The following is a 17,860-nucleotide window of genomic DNA, read 5'->3' as shown; positions in this document are numbered from 1 at the left end:
TAACATGGATTTTGCGCAAGGTAATTTCACACACAATTTTTTATTAGGACCTCAGTCAGAAGTTACTGAGAGAACTACAAATGTTTCAGGCACTCTCTTTTCTCATTTTGAAGCAGTTCATATATTGTGTGTCTAGTATTGCACTTTTAATATCTTGCTGCGTCATTATACTTCTGTGCATTATCTTGCTTGTAATAAGTCTGACTATTCATTTTAGCCTGAATGTAACAGTTTTGACAGTATGGTACTTACTGCCTTTCAGATTAGGCAGGAGAGGGTGGTGGGCATCCCAAGTGATCTCTGGTACAATGTACAGTAGATAAGGGGAAATGATTAATCCCACGGTATGCTATTCCACTCATGACATTCATAAGAGCACAGGTTTCAAAAATCTTGGTCAGTTTATGGAAATCGCCTCTTTGCCATCAGTGCAAGCTAATAGTGTTGGGAGAAGGGGTGAACTAGAACATGTGGTGTGGTACTGAGCCATGCAGACCAGAAGATTCGAGGTTGGATCCCGAACTGTGTGGATTTAGCTGACCTCAGGTCGCAGGGGAAATAAAGTTAATCATTGTGTCCCTAGGTTAAGAAAAGAAGAAAGACTTGCAATACTTAGCACCTTTCACAACCCGAGGATGTCCCAAAGGGCTTTATAGCCAATGAAGTACTTTTGAAGAGTCGTCACTGTTGTAAGGTAAGAAAATATAAGGAGGAAATTGACCAGGAGTTTCTGATTACGTCAATGTGAAGAGCACTTTGGGATGTTTTTTCTACGTTAAAGGCATTATATAAATGCAAGTTTGTTGCTGTTGGTCCTGATCACTATCCAACTGCCCCTGCTAGAAGTAGTTATGTGCACATTAGGCAAAGGCAGGATTAGGTTCTGCTGTAATGACTTCCACAGTCATGGTGATGATTTCCATCCAGATTCACACATGAAGGATGGATACTTGGTGATGTACAAATGGACCATCGGGAAAAGAAGAATTAGGGAGAGAAATTGGAAAGGAGGGAAAATCTGCCAGTTCCAGCTGGTTCAGTTCTCTGAATGTGTGACATGCTCACTGACTTCAGCTCTTATCATTTGCTTCAGGTAGCCTCAGTAAGGACATGAATCCTGAATTGACAGCTTCAAGGCCTCCCACTGAAGCCTGGAGAAAGTGCAGCTGATCTCAAACCTTTAAGAACTGCAGTCACATTTCTATATAATTTGTTAACAGAATCACATCTTTACTGAATTAACTGATGATTCTTGGTGTTACTTAAATTCCATTTAATAAGTTTTGAATGTTTTGCACAACAGGCAAATTTATGTATGGTAAAAGATTCAGCAGACACAGGGTTCAGCTGCAGAAACTTCAGTCTGTGGAAACAAACACTTGAGGTCTCTTAACGCAAGTGTTCACAGAATCCCCATCAGCTTTTTGTCTGACATGAGTAAAGAATGAAAGAACTTGTACTAATTTAGCATCAAAATAACAATGCAAAGTGGTATCAAGCCATTAATTCATATCATCTTCACAACACTTTCACATTACTCTAGCTTGGATTCAAATTTGCAAAAGAATGAAGGTAAAACAATGTTCTTTTGATATTTTTTCACCTTGCAGTGGTTCTCTGTACTGTCTTCTGCCACTTCATCGGTCTGTTACCTCCACCTCCGGTAAATGAAATATAATCAAGTTGAGTCACATCTTCTCTATTCAAAGGATTACTCCAAAGAAACTTGTTTTTATCTCTGTTGTTCACAGTTAAATTCCAGAAGTATTGATCTCCCCTGTCAAGTCAACAGTCATGCACAGGGTTGGTGTTCTAACTCACTGGCTGGCAGCGTGGCAAGACGATGCTTTGTGTCCCAGTTTCTCACGTGCCAAGGCCTTGATCTCAACCGGGCCATCAGGGAGATGTGCTCAGCGGGCACCAACTTTTTCCCTGGAAGGAGGGTGTGAAACGTGGACATTGTGTCACCCCAGACCACTTTCATGTGTAGTCCATTAGTTGGGAGTGCTAGAATTGTTAGCCTAGAAATTAGTTGATGCCACGTCCTTTTTGCAGACGTAAAACGGGCACCAAAGCGTCCAATATGGTGTGGGGCATGCGTGCACGCATTCTGCACCAGAAGGGCCCTGCCAGCCATATTGATAAAGGCAGAAAAAGAGGTGTCCAGGACCTGTGCCTGAAACAGGCATTAGGCCCTTTGCATACGCAAAATAAGGGACCTAGCACCTGTTTAATGCCCCCTTCGCAAAATTGGGCTTCCCTAAATGCAGCCAGCACCAGGTCGGCTGAGCTCAGGAAAACATGGTCCATATGCGGCCTAACCAGTGCCGAAGACCGTTGCTGGACCTGGCTCGGCCCCCACCCGATTACCACACCCCCCCCCACCTGATCACATTTCCCCCTACAGATCACCCCTCCCCTCCCGATCACTTTCCCTCTCTCCTGATCTCCTCCCTCCCTCCTGATCACTTCCCCTCTCTCCTGATCTCCCCCTTCCCCTCCCAATCCCTGCCCCCCTCCTGATCGCACCCCTCCCCTCCAGATCGCTTCCCTATCCCCCTCCTCCCAGCCTGAGGGCAACTGAAAGAAGAGGCATTGAAAACGGATGGCCCTGCCTTGGGCTTGCTGCAATATTTTCCCCACCATCTTGTATCAAAAGAAGAAGTTCACACTCAAAGGAGACACGCACTGTTTCAACAGCAGTTTTCAGAACTTTAGGGAAGTTTTTTCATCGTCCAAGAAAAACTGCATGCAGGATCTCAAGATGTGGTTTGTGGTTCAGCTCTCAGCCATCTAGAATTGACTTAGCACTACATATATTTACTTAGCAGTGCAGAATGACCTCATATACCAGATTAGAAGCACAGAGATTCCTGTAAACCTAGAATTTGTAGGAATGAGATTTATTCTTACTACTGCACACTTAACTTTAGAGGGATGTTCGGATTTAATAACCTCAATTAAGCCAATTAGTTATTTTTTGAAATGTAGTCTCTGTTATAATATAGGAAATGTGGCAACCAATTTTGCTCACAGCAAACTCCCACAAACAGCAATGAAATAAATGATCAGATCATCTGTTCTTTAGATGTTGGTTAAAGGATAAATGTTGGTCAGAGCACTGGGGAGAACTCCCCTGCTCTTCCTCGAATAATGTAGTGGGATCACCTGAGAGGGCAGATGGGGCCTCGATTTAATGTCTCATCCAAAAGACGGCACCTCCAACAGTACAGCACACCTTCAGTACTGCACTGGGAGTCTCAGCCTAGATTTTGTGCTCAAGTTTCTGGAAAGGCAGGAATTCTATTTTTTTTTAATCTGCAGATGTTACTACTTACCTTCAAATGGCAACATACCTTTAAGTCTGGGCTGCAGCCCTTTAAGGGGCTGATGACATGCTGGATTCTCATTCCCCTTCTCAACCCCACCTTGGGTGAGTTCCCAGCACCAGATCCAATTTGGGCTGGGGTCTCGCTTTCAATAACAGAGGATGGCCGAATACCAGAGGACTTGACGGGATCGGCCGTTCCCAATTTGTGGAAACTAAATGTTCACAGCTGTGTGGGCTCACTGCATTAGCAGCGGGGACAGGAAAGTCTATCCTCATAAATGCAGGTCAGTCATCCAACCCCCCCACCAGCCCCCCAAAGAATTTAATACAGCTCCAAACATACTTCAAAGGAGCTCTGCCAACAGCTCAGTGAGTAAAGGCAACACACAGATCACAGACAGGCCCTGTTCTATGCTGTGTTTGCTGGTCTCAGCTGGGTTAACAAGGGTGCTGCAGTTGGCCTCAGTGCCCTAAGATTAGGGAGATAACGGGGTTACCAGTGAACTCTGCTGACAAGCGTTCATTTGTGATAGTTGGGTCAAGGTAGGATCGGGCTTCAGTGTGATTCCCCATCGCTGAACAGTAAGCTGACACCTTCTAGGGTCACACATGTAGAAAAACCACTTTGGTGAGGCATCAGGTGGGTCAAGGGGCCGTCTACATCTGTGTTTCTATACTGCAGCTTTCAAAAGAGGAAAGGAAAAATCCTTGGGCGGGGGGTGGAGGGGAAGCTCTCATCACCAATTATAATGCAGTGAAACCTGTACAAAGGGACACCTCCAAAAAAGGGACACCTGCAAAAAAGGGACACTCATTGGCAGTCCCAAATAATTTACTGTACATACAATGACCATTTTGAAAATAAGGACACCTGCAAATAAAGGACACCTGATGCAAGTCCCTTAGGTGTCCCTAATTTACATGTTTCACTGTACTTACAAAGCTCTCTTTGCTCTAATTTTGCAAGTCGTTTTAGTATGTTGAAACCAACCCGATGTTTGTTCTCTTCTGCGTGCTTTTTTTTTAAATGATTCTTGGCACTTTGCCAAATTCATTGTCATTTCAGTGGCTTATGATGATAGGAACTCAAACCAGAAGTGGTTTTCTCTGAAACTAGCATTGCAATCACTGAGCTCCCAGTACATCCATCTCACTGAGGCCTGAGGGACATGGTTCCATTTGCGGGGAGCTAGCAGTTCAAACGACTAGGCTGTGTACAATGGCAGACTTACACCATTCCAATTCCGAAATCATCTCATTACAAGAGTACGCGTGTTCTTTGGATCTTTCCACTCTTCCCAGAATTCTGGAGATCCATTCTGGAGTTTATTTCCAAGGTACGTTAGACAACTTTTAAAAACTGTGTGTTCAGTGAGACTGCCAGCTGCCCTATTAGAATTTACTTTCATTATTAGCGTTTGCTACGTTCTGATCTCTTCTATGTGTTACTCTCCCCAGATGCAAAGTCCTTAAGGGCAAAGCACTGCACTGTTATATTAAAAAAAAGTTTCGGATCAATATTAATAATACAAAGTTGAAAAGAAACAGTGCAAATTTCCAAAAAAAAAAGCAGAAAATGCTGGGACTATGTAGCAGGGTCAGAGTGAGGGTCGAGGGCAGCCTCTGAAAGATGGAAGATAGATTAATGCTTTGAGAGAGCTACCTCTCTCCACAACACAATGTGCCTTTCTTTTCCTAATTTGCTCTTCTCATTCTCTTGAATGCATTGATTGTTGCTAGGGTACGGTGCCATCGGCAACTCCTGTACCTCACTCAGTGGCCACTCTTCATGCCTTTGATAAGGAAGGCATCACAGCCGAGCTTGAGCTGGAAACCGTCCCCTAGCTGACGTCCCCTCACATGCATTTTATAGCAGGAGATAGCAAGTGATCAGAAGTCAGATTCCCCACCCCCAGAAATTGAACCAGGGACCTTCTCATCACAATGGCTCAATGCTCCCATGGCCATTTCCCTATAATCTGAGGAAGGATTAGTGATAGAAGTATAATAAGAGCAAATCTTTTCTGCTTGGAGAACCTTACTTGTTACTAGGAGCAGTTGACTATGAAGCAAGCACGACGAACTAAAATATGTACAGAGATGAATGCACATTTTGTCACGGAATGATCCGAACCTGTACTTTGCGTATCCTAACTCGCACCAAGTCCCGTTCACCCATCAACCCCCCCCCCCCCACACCCCCCCGTGCTGGCTGACCTACATTGGCTCCCAGTCCAGCAACACTTCGATTTTAAAATTCTCATCCTTGTTTTCAAATCCCTCCATGGCCTCGCCCCTCCCTCTCTCTGTAACCTCCTCCAGCCCCACAACCCTCCAAGATTTCTGCGCTCCTCCAATTCTGGCCCCTTGTGCATCCCTGATTTTCATGGCTCCACCATTGGCAGCCGTGCCTTCAGCTGCCTAGGCCCTAATCTCTGGAATTCTCTCCCTAAACCTTTCCGCCTCCCTACTGCTATCTCCTTTCAGACGCTCCTTAAAACCTACCTCTTTGATGAAGCTTTTGGTCACCAGTCTTAATATCTTCTTAAGTGGTTCAGTGTCAAATTTTGTTTGATAACGTTCCTGTGAAACACCTTGGGACGTTTTACTACGTTAAAGATGCTATATAAATGCAAGTTGTTGTTGCATTAGGGAGATTTCTCTGGATCAGCACAGCCTGGGCATAGCAAATATCAAAAACCGGGCAGGCTCCTTTGCAGGCATGAACTGCGACCCGCCCGACTTTGTTGCATGCAGCCAATCCAGTTGACCTGGGCGCAGACCCAGAAAAAGCTGCTGTTGTTGTTGATGACTGTAGAAATTTAGGCTTTTCTACCTGGAAAGGAAGCATCTAAGAGGTGCTCTTACAGAGGTATATAAGATAGTTAATGAAATGGAAAAAGTAAACCTGGAATATAATTTTATGCTAAATAGAGAGTGTAGGACAAGGGGACACAGGTTCAAATTAGTAAAGAGTAAATTTAATACTGATGTCGGGAAATTCTTCATTTCACAAAGAACAATCGACATATGGACTAATGTCCAGCTAAGACAAATAGAGGCAAAAACCCCATAATCTTTTAAGAGATAATTGGATGCTGAAATAGGGCAACTTTAGGATCTTACTTGATGTATGAAGTAAGATGAGCCAAATGACCTTCCTCATCAGTAACTATCGTGATCTTCTCCTGCTATGTCCCTGAGTGCACCTTCTGCTCCTCCAAATCCAACCTCCTTCTTATTCCCCACTCCAGCATCAGTGGCTGTTCCATCAGCCACTATACCACTGCCCTAGGGAACTTTCTCCCCAGCATCTTATTACCTCCCTTCCCTGTCTTCAAAAGCCTCCTTGACCTTTGGCTTCAATCATGCTTTTGCTACCCAACCATTTTCTCTCCCACCCCTCCTCCCCCTTACTCAGTGTCTACACTTTATCCACTGCCCTTTAAAGCATTCAGACAAATCTCTTTACGAGCCAGCAAATGAAATTAAATTTCAAGTTGTTTCTTTCTTCAAGGAATGAACAAATGTTTAGTTCTCCCTTTCATTTTTTTTCAAATAATGCTTTGGAACATCATTAATTTACAAGAATTAATTTTTGCGAATAAGACAAAAAAAAAATCTGGTGTTTTTAAGGGTGAAACAGGTAACAGTGTGTTAATTGAGTTCTAGGCCAGGGCAAGTAGAACAAACCAAAGTGTCAGAAAGAGTGAAATTTTTGATGATCATTAATGCTGACTCTCAAACGCACTGTGAATGATAATTCATCAAACCTTCGTGTCAATATTATTTGTTTGGACCTGGTTTTCACTCTCAAAGGTGGCGCTACGCAGATTTTATAAGTTATTTATTTGGTCTTTTAGTAAAACTTTGGAACAAGAGGCCAGGTTCACAAGAAGTCAACACCGTTTTGTGAGGATGACCACAAACAGATTCTCACGTGGCCTAGTCAGAGTAAACAGCCAACTTACCACCCACAGTGTGCACAAAGGACAGAAAAAATATACTTTAATGCACGATAAATGTTCAACTCTGATGGTATTGATCATACGAACACATGAAAATGACGAGCAGGAAAAGACCAGCTTGGCCCATTAAGCCTGCCCCACATAATGCCTGGAGCATCGTGACAAGACACTTCCTACCCCCCCACCCCCTGCCCACCCAACCCTGGAGCCATGTAATCTCCTGTGAAGCAAAAATAAAAAAACAGGGGCCAATAACGGGGGGAAAGAAATCCGGAAAATTCCACTCTGACCCTCTCAGGCGATCGAAACCAGTCCCTAGAATGAGGTATTAAATAACTCACTTCAGACTGAGTGTTACTGACTGCAGTTATAATAATAAACAGGGGCGCCGATCAAGCCAACATCATCCAGGACGGAGTAGTCTGTTTGATCGATGGCCCTGATTGGATTCACTATCCACCCCATCCACCACAGGTGCATTGCAGCTGCAGTATGTGCCATCCACAGGATGCACTGCTGCAACTCACTAAATTCACTTCAACAGCGGAGGTGCAGCCGAAACCCCATTAACACACGTAAAGGGATTTCCCACCGCACTTCCAGCGAAGTTATGCCAGCGGAATGGGAACAGCTCCGAGAAATAACTCCTGAAAATTCCCAGGCTGGTACATCTTATTTACAGGAGTCTTTGCCCGTAGTGAGATAAAAGTAATGTACATGGATGCAGACTGTTATCTGATAACTCCTTTTGGTGCATTGCATGGAGGATGGTGAATCTCTGTATATTTCCATAACCAGGATAGGCTCATATCCCATTAAAGTCTTATGTCAAAAGCTAATGTAAATTAATTATTTAAGATTAATAAAGATAATGTAATGTTCATTAACTTGAGATCAGTCAGACCGATCTGTAGTAGGGGCACAGAAGTGACAGTCTCACTGACTCTCAAAATATCTCTTCTCCTGAAGGCAGTGATCCATGCAGTTGGATGCCGCCACAGGCAGCAGGATCGCTTGCTCAAGTAGTCCGTCTTCATGCGTGAGCCCAGAGAGCGAGTGGCAGCCGTTTACCTGACTATGATTTTGTGAATACTATCTACTGTTCTATATTTATTTTCCCAGCTGTGAATTATCCCACTGCGAGGCAGAGAAATTATCGGCCGCACCTGCTTCCACTATAGCACTGTCTGGGCTATCCATTTCTGGCGGAGATCCAGAAAATGGGGCTCCTCCCTTTTTCCCCTCTCCCTGATATCCCGGCACAGGCACGATGGGCCGAATGGCCTCCTCCTGATCGTATGATTCTAATTGCAGCAAACAGGCCATTTGATAGACAGCAATCAACTCCAACATGTAACACGACAAGTCCTCTTGCTCGGAAAATGAACAATTACTGGGCCAACACAGGGTTAATCGTTTCATATGACCAAAATGGTAAACATTAAGATTACCGAGTGCTTTGCATCATCAGCTGGTTACCACGGCAGCAACAGGTTGCTGATTATAAAATGGTTATCATAGCAACAGATAATTATACTGGTGACCAACAAGGACACATCTGAGCAACACTTCCCATCAACAAAATAGGGGAGTTCTGTTATTTGCTAAACAAGTTGTGTAGTCTGAAAACCTGAGCAGTTAACTGTCGCTGTGTAGTTGTTAAACAGTTAGCATACGGCAGTAATTTTGTGGGCTATTGTTTGAGGTTATTGGAGAAACATCTTCTCATGCTTTCAAAGAAATTCCAGGATGAAATTTCTGAAATTCAAGCAAATTTCAAAAGACCAAAAATCTGGAATCTGTTCATTTGTGGGAGTGTAGCTTTACAGGGCTAAACAATCACCATGAAGGGCGAATCCAAAATTCGGCACAGATTTGACGATTGAGAGAAATCTGAATTTTGTTGGCCACTTTGTGCAAATACAGATTCGGATCTTATTGAAGTGGCCTGTCCTCTTTTTTAAAAAAAAACTTGCGTCTACGACATTTTCTACATCCCTCCCAAGTTTTCTGTCACGACACGTTGTGTTTGTGTGGTTACTGCCTTGCTGAATGTTTCCTCTTTATCAGGGCACTGTGTTTGGAATGTTGATAGGTTTGATTTTGTTTTACTGTATAATTGATGATCTGACAGGACAAGGTTTCATAAGGGTTCTAATCTTGGGCTCTTGTAACTTTGGATGGTGGGTCTGCATTCAAAGTTCTAGACAGCCTTGGAAGGGTGGGTGGTACGAGTCCAATGTCTGCTGATGTAGTGATAAGTGGCCACCTGGTAGAGGGGGAAATTCAGTTCTTCTAGTTTAGTGGAAAGGTCACTGCCCAAGTTTTGGAAGGCTAAGGGGTCGATTTTGACTCCCTTCGACTGGCGTTAACAGGGAAGTAACGGCCTCAAAACGGGATTGATAGCCACACCGTCACGTTAACATACACGGTGCGGTTGACGCATTTTAAAAGGGGCCTACTGCTGGGTGTCCAACGCGCCTGCCTGATTCAGGCGATAGGCTCCTTTTCATATGGAAATTGGGGTCCGCAGAACAAAAAAAAGGATTAAAATGAACAAAACAAAACTTCCCCTCGTTCCCCAAAGAATAAGTTATACCACTCGGGTCCCAATGTGATTCCAATACGAGTGGGCCCAGCTTACCAGTGTGATATTTCTAGTCAGGACCAGTGTGCGGCTTTTCTATTGTGGCAATGTCAGTTGCTAAAATTTGAAAATGTAAACGATATTATACTGAGAGAAAATGAAGTGATTGGTGGATCTATCCAATGGTTTTGCCCAATGTCGTGGTGATTCAGTCACCATAAGAGGCTCAGGGTCCAGGTGATGTGCGGAGGTTTCAGAGTCTGTAAATTTTATTATGCCTGAGGTATTCTATGCAGCAATTTTACATCCCAAGCTTTATTTAAGTGTTTCTTTGTGAGAATGATTTGTGTTGTAGTTTAATGGTAGTCAGAAATCTGAGTCAGAAAGTTGTAGGTTGAAAGTCCTCTACCAGGACTCAAGCATTTATAGTCCAGGCTGACCCTTCAGGGTAATAGTGGGGGAATATGGCATTCTCTGAGGTGCTGTCTTTCAGATGGGATGTCACCATGAGCCCCTGTTCAGGTAGATGTAACGAATCCCAAGACACCATTGGAAGAAAAGCAGGGTTGTTCTACCAGGGTCCTGCCCACCTCCTATCTGTCAATCAACACTAAATAAAAAGATTAACTGGTCATTCATCTCATTGCTGTTTTGGGGATCTTGTGCACAAATTGCCTGCTGCACTTTGCCTACGTAACAATAGTGAGTACAGTTCAAAAGTAATTCAATGGCTGGAAGTGTTTTGGGACATCCTGGAAATGTGTCCGTTCTTCTTCATTTTGTTCTGAAAGACAGACTCTTTAAATAAATAGCGGTTTAGGAAAGAATAGCTCTCTCTTCCTCTCTCCATTAAATTTCCCTTTACTATTTCATTATGATCTTGGCTACAACACAATATTAGTTGAAACATGAATGTTAGCTATATTGATTTTTTTTTTCCCTGAGGGCTGTCGGTTACAACACTGCCCTTATTAAATTCCCAGAGTCTAGTGTATTAACACGAGCCTCATTGAGATCGGGAATGAAGCTGGGTTGTTGAGTTTCAGTGGTTGCCAAAAAAGCTTTTTGTATCCCAGATTTGCTCAGGTTAAAACCAAGCAGGTGATTTCTCGACACTAAGCAGTGGAACAATGGTCAGGATTTCCTCAAATATCATTTGACCTTAGATTATACCTTTCCGCTGAGCTATGTAGGTCTTATTTGGCTAATTATTCTCTGTCAATTTTCCCTTCTCCTCACAACCACAGTGAGAAACACAGCCACACCTGATACTGTTCACACTTGAAGCAGCAGCTGCCAGATAGCAAACAGCAGCATGAGCTCTGGGTGATCTTTCCCACTTCCGATTGAAGAGCCAGTACTGTCGCCCTGGCTGAGATCAGCAGCCTCAGATCAGATCAGGGATTGAGCCAGGAGCTTTCAGGATTAAACCCCCTGAGACATTGGACAAACTACCAATTTGCTATTAAGCTACTTGAATCAGGATGGGAGTAGAGACCGTGAGAAAGGGCTCAATCTGAACTGTTGCCCCTTCTAACCATATTACCCGCTAACATTGTTGCAAGTATCCTAATGCAATACTTTATAGCACAAAGGAAGATGCTAGTGGGTGTTGGAGACCAATCATCTCAGCCCTAGGACATTGCAGCAGGAGTTCCTCAGGGCAGTGTCCTAGGCCCAACCATCTTCAGCTGCTTCATCAATGACCTTCCCTCCGTCATAAGATCAGAAATGGGGATGTTCACTGATGATTGCACAGTGTTCAGTTCCATTTGCAACCCCTCAGATAATGAAGCAGTCCGTGCCCGCATGCAGCAAGACCTGGACAACATCCAGGCTTGGGCTGATAAGTGGCAAGTAACACTGACCATCTCCAACAAGAGAGAATCTAACCACCTCCCCTTGACATTCAACGGCATTACCATCGCTGAATCCCCCACCATCAACATCCTGGGGGTTACCATTGACCAGAAACTTAACTGGACCAGCCACATAAATACTGTGGCGACAAGAGCAAGTCAGAGGCTGGGTATTCTGCGGCAAGTGACTCACCACCTGACTCCCCAAAGCCTTTCCACCATCTACAAGGCACAAGTTAGGAGTGTTTTTTTTTTATTCGTTCACGTGATGTGGGCGTCGCTGGCGAGGCCAGCATTTATTGCCCATCCCTAATTGCCCTCGAGAAGGTGGTGGTGAGCCGCCTTCTTGAACCGCTGCAGTCCGTGTGGTGACGGTTCTCCCACAGTGCTGTTAGGAAGGGAGTTCCAGGATTTTGACCCAGCGACAATGAAGGAACGGCGATATATTTCCAAGTCGGGATGGTGTGTGACTTGGAGGGGAAAGTGCAGGTGGTGTTGTTCCCATGTGCCTGCTGCCCTTGTCCTTCTAAGTGGTAGAGGTCGCGGGTTTGGGAGGTGCTGTCGAAGAAGCCTTGGCGAGTTGCTGCAGTGCATCCTGTGGATGGTACACACTGCAGCCACAGTGTGCCGGTGGTGAAGGGAGTGAATGTTTAGGGTGGTGGATGGGGTGCCAATCAAGCGGGCTGCTTTGTCCTGGATGGTGTCGAGCTTCTTGAGTGTTGTTGGAGCTGTACTCATCCAAGCAAGTGGAGAGTATTCCATCACACTCCTGACTTGTGCCTTGTAGATTGTGTGATGGAATACTCTCCACTTGTCTGGATGAGTGCAGCTCCAACAACACTCAAGAAGCTCGACACCAGGACAAAGCAGCCCGCTTGATTGGCACACCATCCACCACCCTAAACATTCACGCCCTTCACCACCAGCGCACAGTGGCTGCAGTGTGTACCATCCACAGGATGCACTGCAGCAACTCACCAAGGCTTCTTCAACAGCACCTCCCAAACCTGTGACCTCTACCACCTAGAAGGACAAGGGCAGCAGGCACATGGGAACAACACCACCTGCACGTTCCCCTCCAAGTCACACACCATCCCAACTTGGAAATATATCACCGTTCCTTCATCGCCGCTGGGTCAAAATCCTGGAACTCCCTACCTAACAGCACTGTGGGAGAACCTTCACCAAATGGACTGCAGCGGTTCAAGAAGGCGGCTCACCACCACCTTCTCGAGGGCAATTAGGGATGGGCAATAAATGCTGGCCTCGCCAGCGACGCCCACATCCCATGAACAAATAAAAAAAAATGTTCCAGATTTGACCATTATTCTGTGCAAAGTCAAATGATCACAGCCAAGACACAATTGGCCTTCAAAATCAAACAAATATAGATGCTGGAAATCTGAAATAAAAACAGAAAATTCTGGAACTCCTCAGCAAGTCAGCAGCATCTGTGGAGAAAAAAAAGAGTTAACGTTTCAGGTTGATGTCTCTTCATCAGAACACAATTGGCCTTGGTGCCTTTGAGCTCGGGAGCAGGAAAAATCAATCACAAGTTCCCTTTTCTGTGGAGTGGGGTAAGATAGCAATTCTATGATTTCTGTGGAACTGATTATTATTTCATTCATTACTAATCAGTCCAGAACTTAGCCAAATATGGTCATAGGAATTGGCTGTTTCATTGGGCTGGTCAGCTTTGAAAGTTTTCAGCTGGTCAAACACCAACACAAGCTTTATTATGCAGTATCACCCCTAAGCTATAAAAGTTAAAGCTTAAATGAATTTTAAAGATTTTATTTTGCTTGCCTGTTGTCCCTTTTTCAACCATTCTCTCCTCTGTCCTGTTCCTTCTCTGCCCTGTTTTTAAACATTAATTTTGTGTTTTCTACCTAACCTAACCTGAGCAATCCATTCTCACCCTTATATATTTCTTATAAAAATTGAATGTTAAACTCTTTACTCACTTTAGTTCTTTGTCCTCCTGGCTCCCACTGTCCATTTTTGGAGTTGAGCCAACTTCAAAACAATCTCTCCTATGTAAAGATCTGTCAAAACAGGAAGGGCCACCAACAACCAAATGTACTTGTTAGCAACTCATACAGGAGGAGCCTGCCCAGATACAGAGAAACCTCTCCACTGTTAAACCCTGTGGTGGTATAAGTGTATTTTGCAGAATTTAAACTCTCCAACCTGCTAACATCCTTTGTCTGACCCAGCAGATGTATCCAGTGAGAATGGAGAACTGCTTTGTTCTGAGCACTTGATGGTCCATGTTTTGTTGCATGTTTGAGCAAATTTGCAAGACATGCTGGGAGACAGTTCCAGTAAAGGCCCCCAAACTGAAACCTTCAAGAGGATAAAAAAAGATGGTCAAAAATGTACAGAGACAAAAAAGGTTTAAATTCCTTGAATGCTGTTTTCTAGTTTAGAATCTTAAGGGGTAGTTTTGACTTTGGGTGATTCCCATTGAAGTCAATCAGGAGAACTATACATCGGGCAGCTGGTCAAATATCACCCAAAGTCAAAATTACCCTGTTCCAGTGTAGTTTCCACTTTGCGTTTACACAAAAATGCCAATCTGATTTCGGGGGTGAATGGTGTGAGACTGCTTGAACGAGTCCATCTCATGATGCTTAACACCACAAGGCGCAAAACTCCATTGCCAAGCCTCATGTACTGAAATGTTTCTAGCTGTTACACTCTTACCCAATGCTGATGTTCTTTTTTTCTAAGTGCTGTTAATCTCCCACAGGATCAGTCTATGAAATATCGGGAAATGAATGCTGCTTGTCAACTGGAGAGCTCATTAAAATAATACACGTAGAGCTCCGGAAAGTTGTCTGCGAAAATTTGGGCAATGAATGCAAGTTCGACCTCTCACTAAACTATTCAGGTACTTTATCGTTTTTAAAAGGACAAAATTACTGTTCAAATACACTATTTTGTCACTATTGCTGATAAATATTTTTGATTGATAATTATTCATTTTGAACAACTACGTTTTATATTTTTTTTACACATATCAAACTGGAATGTTTACGGTTTGAGTTTTCCAAACTTTGTGAATAACGAATTTCTCCCGTGTCGGCTTTTCAGAATTACCTAAAATAGATTGAAACGTTCTGAATATTACACTGCCCCAGTATTAGGCCATTAACCCAACATCACCCAACAGTTGGAAGATATTTTTTCACATAGAGGGTTATTGGAACATAGAATGCTTTACCAATGATGGCTAATGAGGCAGAGACCATAACATCGTTTAAAAGAAATTGGATCAATATTTGAAAAGGAAAGAATATCGAAAGATGCAGGGAAAAGGGTACCAGGCACAAACTCAATGAACCTTCTGTGCTGTAATCTTCATGATTCTTTGATTCACCACTGTAACATTTCCCACATCAGCTATCCTTTGGCCCCTGTGATTGAGGATAATGAGTTACTTCCAATTAATGCAAATAATGGGTGGTTCTGTGGTTCTGTGTTGCTCCCATCCACATCTGGATTCAAAACCCAATCTCAATTACATTTGGGATTCTTGAAGGGAAAGGAAAGTGCAGGAAATACATTTTAGCAGCAATGCCAAGTATACAGTGCACCCAGCTGTAGTGTGTCTCCCAAGGGTCACAAAACTCTAGCTCATTCCCAGGCTGGTCAGGTCACAGCCTCCATTGCAGTAACGGAGCTGACCTGCTCTCTGTCAGTGAGTTCAAAGTCTAAAGGCGAGGTGACTCAATATCGCGAGTTTCTGTTGCAGATGTTGTTTTGGTATCTTCTCACTCTTCCCTTGGAGAACAGTGTGGAGTAGCGGAAGGACTCGCAGGCTGATTAACAGTCTGTCAGGCCGTAATGTGAACGCTCCTTCCGTGGTTATACCATTTTTATACAAGTCGGTAGGGTGGGTAGTCCTATATGGCTACAGGGGGAGGGGTTTTATGGGCTTTCACAACCCATACGGTGAGGGGACTCACGCACACCCACTGGATATAAGTATCCCGCTGGATGTCGACCCAGAATTCAGTGCCAGAGCTCCAGTCGCCGGGACTATCTGGAGCAAGATTCAAACCCCGCATCTTCTGACAGGAATGCAACCACTAATCCAAAGGCTCGTTCACTGCTGCAGTTAAAAAATCAGATTTTGTCTTCAAGAGCCCATGACAGTATGAAGTATACATGTTCCATTGGGAAAGTGTGGGCCTGCTGGGCCAAATGGCCTTTTCTTGTTCAATACTTTCCAATTGCCTTAAGTGATCCTAAAGCTCAGCACCCAGCAAGACTCACCTTACTTCACATTAGGAGAATGCCTAATAGTCAAATAGGAAAACTGGAGCTCTCGAGCAGTTCCCTCATTCTGGATGTAAGGCTAAAGGATGAGTCATTTTCAGTTCTTTGGTTACTCCTTTTTTGAGATGAGTTAACCTGCGGCCCTCAGTACAACACCTGTGTTTATGGAGTATCTAAATAGATGAACCAAAGCCTTGTCTATTTCTTCTCCCATTTCTTTGACGATCTTAAGCTGAATCGCATCTGGCCCAACAACAACATCAACAACAAGTTGCATTTATATAGCGCTTTTAATGTGGTAAAACGTCCCAAGACAGGAGCGATTATCAAACAAAATTTGACACCAAGCCCCATAAGGAGATATTAGGACAGGTGACGAAAAGCCTGGTCAAAGATGTAGGTTTTAAGAAGCGTCTTAAAGGAGGAGAGAGAGGTGGAAAGGTTTAGGGAGGAATTTCCAGAGCTTAGGGTCTAGGCAGCTGAAGGCACGGCCGCCAATGGTGGAGTGATGAAAATCGGGGATGCGCAAGAGGCCAGAATTGGAGGAGCGCAGAGATCTCGGAGGGTTGTAGGGCTGGAGGAGGTTACAGAGATAGGGAGGGGGTGAGGCCATGGAGGGATTTGAAAACAAGGATGAGAATTTTAAAATTGAGTCATTACCGGACTGGGAGCCAATATAGGCCCAGGTACCATGTATACATTGGCCTTGATTTAAACGGTTAAATGCCGGGTTAAAATAACAACAATCAGAAAATCTAGGCCATTGAATTCTTTGAATTTCTTTATAACAAATACTTTACTGATGCCTATTTGTGATGACTTCAGCAAGCATGTGTTCTGAAGAAACAGATACTTTACTAATGTCCTGAAGCAGAATGACTGGATCTAGAATTTGACCACAATTTTGTTAAGACTGATGTAAAAATCCATTTAACACAACTGCCAATTCCCAATGTTCAAAATTGACAATTTATCTTGTAACCTATCCCTCAAAGGACCTACTTGGGGAGAAGTTTCCCACTGTGGGCTTGATTGTATTTACAATGCACAGAGCAATTCTTCCCAAATAAAAACAGGACATGCCGGAAACACGCAGCAGGACCTGCAGCATCTACAAGGAAACAAGGCAGATTAACAACTCAGAGTACAATTCTTCCAGGTGCCAGTTCTGACAAACTGGAAACATCAACAACAATAACAACTTGCATTTATATAGCGCCTTTAATGTATTAAAATGTCCCAAGGCGCTTCACAGGAGCGTAATCAGACAAAAATTGACACCGAGCCAAAGAAGCAGACATCAGGACAGGTGAGGTAGGTTTTAAGGAGTATCTTAAAGGAGGAGAGAGAGGTAGAGAGGCGGAGAGGTTTAGGGAGGGAATTCCAGAGCTTAAGGCCTAGGCAGTTTAAGGCAGAGGTGGAGTGAAGGAAATCGGGGATGCACAAGAGGCCAGAATTGGAGGTACGCAGCGTTCTCGGGGGGTTGTAGGGCTGGAGGAGGTTACAGAGATATTATACCTGTCTCTTCTCTTCACGGATGCTGCCTGACCTGCTCTTTACTTCCAGCAATTGTTTCTTTTTATTTGTACTGCAATTTTCCCCCCACCCATGCCATCAACTGCCAATGTAGCTAAAATCTTCTTGCTGCTGGTGATAATCCGTATTCCCTCTTTTGCCATATTTTAACAAGCTTATCACTAAGTTTCAACTGACCTTTACAGGTCATACATTTCTCATTATCGCTTTGTTTCCTTGGAACAAGTATTTCTATTTAGCCTTCAGGCTGGTTTTTACCTCCTTATTTAGCCATTGTGGTAAATGTCTTGTCATG

The 17,860-nt window shown here is 43.8% G+C and overlaps 1 protein-coding gene across 4 annotated transcripts in view; it reads left to right on the top strand.

The window, feature by feature from the left end:
• The first annotated feature begins 4,485 nt into the window (after window positions 1–4,485).
• Window positions 4,486–17,860, top strand: part of themis2 (thymocyte selection associated family member 2) — a 78,784-nt gene continuing 65,409 nt past the window's right edge. For all 4 annotated transcript variants that reach the window (XM_068006785.1, XM_068006786.1, XM_068006787.1 and 1 more), the window contains exons 1-2: window positions 4,486–4,668; window positions 14,498–14,638. In XM_068006785.1, coding sequence (XP_067862886.1) covers window positions 4,551–4,668; window positions 14,498–14,638 — 259 coding nt within the window. In that variant the 5' untranslated portion in view covers window positions 4,486–4,550. The remainder of the gene's footprint in view (window positions 4,669–14,497; window positions 14,639–17,860) is intronic.

Source organism: Heptranchias perlo, chromosome 26 (genome assembly GCF_035084215.1).
Source record: "Heptranchias perlo isolate sHepPer1 chromosome 26, sHepPer1.hap1, whole genome shotgun sequence".
Classification (NCBI taxonomy): domain Eukaryota; kingdom Metazoa; phylum Chordata; class Chondrichthyes; order Hexanchiformes; family Hexanchidae; genus Heptranchias; species Heptranchias perlo.
Note: the sequence above shows the minus strand (reverse complement) of the source record. Positions and strands in the feature narration are given on the sequence as shown.